This window comes from Primulina huaijiensis, chromosome 2 (assembly GCF_012295235.1).
Source record: "Primulina huaijiensis isolate GDHJ02 chromosome 2, ASM1229523v2, whole genome shotgun sequence".
Taxonomy (NCBI): Eukaryota; Viridiplantae; Streptophyta; class Magnoliopsida; order Lamiales; family Gesneriaceae; genus Primulina; species Primulina huaijiensis.
The window spans coordinates 30,455,327-30,463,810 of NC_133307.1; the positions used below are offsets into that span (position 1 = coordinate 30,455,327).

The window sequence follows — 8,484 nt, forward strand, 5'->3', positions numbered from 1 at the left end:
TAATGAAAATCACTCGAAAAGATTTGAAAGTTCTTGTTTCAGATGCGGCACTCCAGGACATTGGTCTCGTATTTGTCGAGCCCCTGAGCATCTTTGCAAACTTTATAAAGAATCGATAAAGGGGAAAGAAAAGGAGACCAACTTCACTGAGCGAAGTGACCGTTTGAGTGATTCAACTCATTTTGATGCTGCTGATTTTATGAATGATTTCTCTGGAAATGATCAATATGTTGGTGGGATAGAAATGAACAATATTGATGCTGCAGATTTTCTCAATGATTTCTCTGAAAATGAACAATATAGTGGTAGAATATAAATGTACAATAATTTATTTTTCATGTATTTATATGATAATGTTTTATTGTACAATTATGATATGTGTTATATTTAAATATGTATTGTCATTAATTTTTTTTCATTGCATATTTTTTGAAGTTCAAATATGGAAAATGCTATGAGCAAAGCTGAAGTTTGCATACCCGATAGTGGTACAACGCACACTATCCTCCGAGATAAAAGATATTTCTTGGAACTAAAACCAACAAAAACAACGGTGAATACAATATCAGGTCCTGTAGACTTGATTAAAGGATGTGGTAAAGCACAATTTTTGTTACCTAATGGTACAAAATTTTTGATCAATGATGCTTTATATTCACCACAATCGAAAAGAAATTTGTTGAGTTTTAATGATATATATTCCCATGGGTATGATACTCAAACAATGAATGAAGGGAATGAGAAATATATGTGTCTTACCACATATAAATCAGGAAAGAAATATGTGATTGAAAAACTACCAATGCTCCCTACTGGATTGCATTATACACATATACGTCCCATTGAATCAAACATGGTAATTGATAATTCTTCAATATTAACCAATTGGCATGATCGATTAGGACATCCTGGTTCAACAATGATGCGAAGAATTATAGAAAATACACATGGTCATCCATTGAAAGACCAGAAGATCTTTCAGAATAATAAGTTTCAATGTAAAGCATGTTCTCTTGGAAAACTTATTATAAGACCATCACCAGCCAAAATCCAAACTGAATCACCAATGTTTCTTGAACGTATTCAGGGTGATATTTGTGGACCAATCCATCCACCATGTGGACCATTCAGATACTTTATGGTATTGATTGATGCCTCCAGCAGATGGTCACATGTATGTTTATTGTCAACTCGAAATGTTGCATTTGCAAGATTACTTGCTCAAATAATAAAATTGAGGAATCAATTTCCCGATTATACAATCAAGAAAATTAGACTTGATAATGCTGGTGAATTTACTTCCCAGACTTTCAATGATTATTGTATGTCTATGGGAATCATTGTTGAGCATCCTGTTGCTCATGTACATACTCAAAATGGATTGGCTGAATCATTGATTAAACGTCTGCAAATGATTGCTAGACCAATGATTATGAAAACAAAGCTCCCTATTTCTATATGGGGACATGCAATTTTACATGCTGCTTCATTAATTCGCATCAGACCAAGTGCATATCATAAATACTCCCCATTGCAGCTTGCATTTGGTAAAGAACCAGACATTTCTCATCTGAGAATTTTTGGATGTATGGTGTATGTGCCTATTGCACCACCTCAACGAAAGAAAATGGGACCTCAAAGAAAGATTGGAATTTATATTGGTTATGATAGTCCATCGATCATTCGATATCTTGAACCACAGACAGGCGACGTGTTCACAGCACGTTTTGCTGATTGTCATTTTAATGAGGAAATCTTCCCAATGTTAGGGGGAGAACAGAAACATACCGAAAAAGAAATTACATGGTATGTATCATCATTGTTACATCTGGATCCAAGAACAAAACAATGTGAAAAAGATGTACAGCAAATTGTGCACTTGCAAAGAATAGCAAATCAAATACCAGATGCATTTGCAGACACAAAAGGGGTAACTAAATCATATATACATGCTGCAAATGCCCCTGCTCGAATTGAAATTCCGAAGAAACAAATTGAAGATAGTCATGATGTCATTAAACGCCTGAAGCGTGGAAGGCCAGTTGGTTCCAAGGATAAAAATCCTCGAAAAAGAAAATTCATAGAGAAACACAATGATCACAAAATAGAGAATGATGTTCCTGAAGAAACACATAATGATCACAAAATAGAGAATGATGTTCCTGAAGAAACACATGATGATGAAAATGTTTTGTCAGAACCACAAACTGACGAGAATCATGAAATCTCTATCAATTATATTAATACTGGAAAAATATGGAACCGAAAAGATATAGAAGAAATTGATGATATATTTTCTTATAATGTGGCAATCGACATCATAAATGATAATGAAGATCATGAACCAAAATCTTTTGGTGAATGTAAAAATCGGCAGGATTGGATAAAATGGAAAGATGCCATCCAGGTTGAATTGGATTCGCTAAATAAACGTAATGTTTTTGGACCTATAGTCCTTACACCTGAAGGTGTAAAACCTGTTGGATACAAATGGGTTTTTATTCGAAAGCGAAATGAGAAAAATGAAATAGTAAGATATAAAGCTCGACTTGTTGCACAAGGTTTTTCTCAAAGGCCTGGAATTGATTATGAAGAAACGTATTCTCCTGTGATGGATGCAATTACGTTTCGGTATTTGATTAGCTTGGCAGTATCTGAAAATTTAGAAATGCGTCTTATGGATGTTGTTACAGCCTACTTATATGGATCACTTGATAGTAATATATATATGAAAATCCCTGAAGGATTTAAGATGCCTGAAGCACAAAGTTCAAAACCCAGAGAATGTTATTCTGTGAAATTACTAAGATCATTATATGGGTTGAAGCAATCCGGCAGAATGTGGTATAATAGGCTAAGTGATCACTTGATGAAAAAGGGATATGTAAATAATTCAATATGCCCTTGTGTTTTCATTAAGAAAACAACATCCGGATGCGTAATTATTGCTGTATATGTTGATGATTTAAACATCATTGGAACAAATAAGGAAATTCAAGAAGTTGTGTCATACTTGAAAGAAGAATTTGAAATGAAGGATCTTGGAAAAACCAAGTATTGTCTGGGTTTACAAATTGAACAAAAAGAATGTGGAATATTTGTTCACCAGACAAATTATACAGAAAAGATCCTTAAACGTTTTAATATGGACAAATCAAATCCTTTAAGTACTCCAATGGTTGTTAGATCATTAAACATAGAAAAGGATCCATTCCGTCCATGTGAAGATGATGAAGATATTCTTGGTCCAGAAGTACCATATCTAAGTGCTATCGGTGCCCTTATGTATCTTACAAATTGTACAAGGCCTGATATATCTTTTGCCGTAAATTTATTGGCAAGATTTAGCACATATCCAACAAAGAGACATTGGAACGGAATTAAACATATATTCCGTTATCTACGAGGAACGACAGACTTGGGACTTTTGTATTCAAAAGATGCTAATCCAAGTATAATTGGTTATGCCGATGCTGGATACTTATCTGATCCACACAAAGCACGTTCTCAAACTGGATATGTATTTACTCGTGGAGGCACTGCAATTTCTTGGCGTTCACAGAAACAAACACTTGTAACAACTTCATCAAATCATGCCGAGATTATTGCACTACATGAAGCAAGCCGTGAATGTGTGTGGTTAAAATCAATGACTCAACATATCCAAATCTCATGCGGATTATCATTCGACGAGAAGCCTGTGATACTATATGAAGATAATGCTGCATGTGTTGCTCAAATGAAAGAAGGATACATAAAAAGCGACAGAACTAAACATATTCCTCCTAAGTTCTTCGCATTCACCAAGGAGCTTGAGAAGAATAAATGTATTGATGTTCGTCACATTCAATCAAGTGAAAACTCATCAGATCTCTTCACAAAGGCACTTCCTACGACAATATTCAGAAAGCACATATATAATATTGGGATGCGCAATCTACGAAATTTGTGAAGAATTGTTCGTGTCAACATGAGGGGGAGTTTACGTGACTGCACTCTTTTTCCCTTACTATGGTTTTTATCCCAATGGGTTTTTCCTAGTAAGGTTTTTAACGAGGCAGTATAAAAACACGTAATGTATACAATCATTATGATCATCATCACAAGGGGGAGTGTTGAAAAATTATTTAAAAATGTGTTAAATATTTGTGTTGAAAATGTGAATGTTGAATGTTGAAAATTAGGTAAAATTAGGTGTTGAATATTGAAAATTAGTGTGTGATGATGTAGGTAATGATGTATTTTATTTTTGGATTATTTGTAAAAATTTTCTATAAATAGATCTCTCATTTGTGAAGAAAATCACAATTGAGTTGAGAGAAAAATATTATAAAGTGTGTAGTGTGATAATTTTGAGAGTTTGAGATTTTTATTTTTTTACCGTAAATTTTTACTTTTTCACAACAGTTTTGTACAAACTTTAAAAATTATTTTTTAAAAAAAATTCAAAATATTTTTTTTTATTGAAATAATAATTGTTTTAATATAATACGTTTTGTTGGTATATACTCGTACGTGTTTCTCGAATCCAAAGGACAGTAAAAGTTTTAAAAAAAATTTATCATTTAAAGACTTGGATGCTCGTATGGATCATCTAATGCGTTAATAAACATCTATTCATAGGATGTTTTAGAATTCATACCACCAAAGGAATCACGTTTGGGAATGAAGTCTTCAACAAGTCTGGATGTCAAAGCGAAATTAGCTCTTCTTATATTTTTCCAATAAATATTATATTTTAAAAATTAATTTATATAACACTGCACACAGACTACTCGTAAATATAGGTTTAGTTCAATATATCCTTTTGCCTACTGTTTAATTGTCGGCTGTCAAATGCATGCACTCAACAAAAGCACGAGCTTTAATTATTTTCTCCTCATCGTCATCATTACTAGTTTCATCGATCAGCTTCTGCAAGAAAACTATATCATAAAAAATTTTGTTGTAAAGGATTACCTTCTAATACATCTTCTCTAAATTGTGTTTAAAACATTAAAAAAAAAATCACCCACAAAATGTATGATTTAATATTTATGAAGAAATTATCGTATAATTTTGAAGAATATAAAAAATTTGGTAGTTAAAAGGTACTATTAAAGATTTATATATTGCTTATATATAAGCAAAAAGTTGCCATTATCCATTTAATATCTCACCTATTTTAATTTCTTAAAGAAATATAATTTAGAAGAAGAAGTAGCACGTGCTTTTAATTTTTATTTAACAAAGTGGAAGTCAAAGAAACATGCGCGCAGGCCACAGTTTGGACTACGTAGTGAAGAAAAGTCTTCAGTCCAACCCAATTATTAAAATACTAAAAATTTTCCGTGTTTTGACTTTCACAAACTTGGAATCTTTCCTCTTTCTCCAAAGCTATAAAAACAAACGCTCCCAACACCAAACATGTTCAACTCAATCCACACGAGCAGATTAACATATCTTCAACAATTTTATAAGCTCGATTTTCATTCCATCTTCTATGGCTGAAATCGAAGTTCCCCCATATTTTGTCTGTCCCATTTCTTTGGAAATCATGAAAGATCCGGTAACAATGTCGACCGGGATAACATACGACAGGGATAGCATCGAGAAATGGATATTTTCTCAGAATAACAACACTTGCCCGGTAACAAAGCAGGCTCTTTCCGACCCCGAATTGACCCCAAACATCACTCTCCGGCGGCTCATCCAGTCATGGTGCACGGTCCACGCCTCACAAGACATCGAAAGACTGCCGACGCCGAAATCTCCAGTCTGCAAATCCCAGATTCTGAAGCTTATCACTGATGCCGCTGCCGCCTCCCCACAAAGGCAGATGGAGTGTTTGAAGAGACTTAAGTCAATTGCTTCTCAGAATCAGACCAATAGAAGATCCATGGAAACGGTGGGCACAGCCGAATTCTTGGCCTCGTTGATTATGAACAAAACCCTCGAAGCATCGCGCGCTGAAGTACTTGAAGATTCCTCGGAACTTACAAGAGTCTCCCACGAATCCTTGAGTATTCTTTACAGTCTGCAGTTATCAGAATCGGGCCTGAAATCACTCAACAATACCGAATTAATCGAATCTTTGACCCGCGTGATGCAAACGGGAAGCTACGAATCGCGGGCATACGCAATCATGCTGTTAAAGTCAATGCTAGAAGTAGCTGAACCAGATCAACTGATTCATCTAAGCCCAGAATTCTTCACCCAATTAACACAAATCTTGAGAGATCAAATCTCGGAAAAAGCCACAAAATCGTCACTCAAAGCGTTGGCCATTTCTTGCTCATGGGGGAGGAATAGGATAAAAGCGGTGAATGCCGGAGCAGTGCCTCTACTGATCGATCTTCTGCTGAATTCTTCCGACAAAAGGGCTTCTGAAATGATCCTAACGGTGTTGGAAATGCTGTGCCAGATCGCCGAGGGGAGATCCGAGCTGCTCCAGCACGGCGCCGGATTAGCCATCGTTTCGAAAAAGATACTTAGGGTTTCCAATGGAGCTAGCGAAAGGGCAGTTAGAATTCTTCATTCCATCTCCAAATTTTCTGCGAATCATAGGATTTTGCAGGAGATGTTGCAGATTGGTGTTGTTAATAAATTGTGCTTGGTGCTTCAAGTTGATTGTGGATCCAAGTCCAAGGATAGAGCTAGGGAGATTCTTAAGTTGCATGCTCGAGCTTGGAGGAACGCTTCTTGCATACCTAGCAATTTGAATTCTTCATATCCAAATTGAAATGGATGAAAGATTTAAGTGATGGGAGTAAATGATTGATCATCTAGAGTTTTCTATAGAAATTTAGGTAGAAAATGAATATAATGCATATACATGTATAGAGAAAAGGCAGAAAATGTGTCCAAATTGAATACTTTTCTTAAAACATATTGTTTGGGACTCCAAATTTTTTGGGAAGTTGAATGTTTATCGGAAAGATTTGTTTTCATGATCTTTGATGCAACCAAAAACTTACTTTTGGTTTCGTCCGTTGAGTAAAATTTTCAATAACCTGAGGGCTCGGCAATCTTCAGAGCTCGGATCGGCAAATATGGACCTTGGGTGGATCTGCACAGAGACTAGCAATATTTAGAGGGTTTCGTAGATGTTTCATGTGTGACCCTCCGATGCTTAAGTTAGTACTCAACCAAGACGTAAGAGTACGAGAAACGTAATGTTGTGTGATAGCAATATGTGAATATATTAAACCGTAGAACATAATTGGTATTTATAGATATGTAGGGATTGGTTAGCTTGTAGAAGAAGTAATTTAGTTGGGAGAGTCTTTCATATATATAGGTTACTTTTAGCCTGATTTGCCTTGCTAAAAGTTGAGATAAATTTGTATATATCCGAATTTTTTTAGATTCTTTCCTTATCATTATATATTTATATGCATATTCCATATTTGTAATGATCTTCGTAGAATTGATAATCATAACATGATGCGTCGCTTCTCGGCTCAGCTTTGTTATGTCTGGAGGGGCTTGGGTAGCCAATTGTTTGCACCTTATCCGATGGTGAAGTGAGACCGAGGACTTGGCCCAATGGTCTCATCAAGAATTCTTCATATATCGACTAAAGTTCGAGTCTTCTGATTAGGATATAAAAAAAAAAGAAAAGAAAAAAAGAAAGTAAAAAAGTATGAAGTTTTCCAAGTACTATGTTGGGTCAAAGTCGAGCCGAGTGATTTTTGTTTGTTTATCTTCAATCTAGGTCGTCCATATTGTACAGTTTGGATCTTCATCTGCATTATCTATTTCAACACCATTTAAAAATTATAAGTTGAAGTCACCTATTCCTCATATATTATTTGCCTCATTGAACTATCAATTATCCTCCCTCAAAATAAATAAAATAAAACTATCAATTCCCAACTTGTACAATATTTTTTTACAGAAAAACTCATGTGACCGTCTCACGAATCAACTTTATGAAATAGACCTAATCGAACCAGCACCATTGTTTTTTAAAGGACCTCCTTTTAACTATACCCATTCCACAATTAAACCATCTATGTTATTAATTTATAAATTTGTTCTCTTTAAACTATCAATTATATCGCTTATGCAATATATTTTTCAAAAACAAAAACCTCATTAACAAAATAAATCAATACATTTTTAAAACCTTATAGTTTCAATTACATGCATAGATCCATCTAAAGTTAAACATAAATAGACAGGTTTAAAAATAATTGATTTAGCATAAAAATTTTGTGTTAGGTTTAAAAATCATTGATTTGGCTTTTTTTTTTTTTTTTTTTTTTTTTTTTTTTTTTTTTNAACTTTTCACGCTGGTAGTGAATACAATTTGCCCTTGCTTCACTGCTTTGTATTATCCATGCATAACAAAATAAACGAAACCCTTGCGATTCCTTGTATTGGCTGTATTTACCTTGGATGAGAAGATTATATATAGATATGGAATAGTGATTGATAAATAATATTGTGTTTAGTTTGATTGATTAAGATTAGATTAAAATTATGAATTAATAACTAATT

General features: G+C 34.2%; 1 protein-coding gene across 1 annotated transcript; it reads left to right on the forward strand.

Annotated features, from left to right (window-relative positions):
- Positions 1-5,397: 5,397 nt before the first annotated feature.
- Positions 5,398-6,933, forward strand: LOC140971539 (E3 ubiquitin-protein ligase PUB22-like). Its single transcript, XM_073433852.1, has one exon. The coding sequence runs from the start codon at positions 5,483-5,485 to the stop codon at positions 6,719-6,721; it is 1,239 nt and encodes a 412-aa protein (XP_073289953.1). The 5' UTR covers positions 5,398-5,482; the 3' UTR covers positions 6,722-6,933.
- The last annotated feature ends 1,551 nt before the right edge of the window (positions 6,934-8,484 follow it).

What these genes read in the sequence shown, in the direction of transcription:
- LOC140971539 (XM_073433852.1), top strand. Translation starts at nt 5,483, where the DNA reads ATGGCTGAAATCGAAGTTCCCCCATATTTTGTCTGTCCCATTTCTTTG.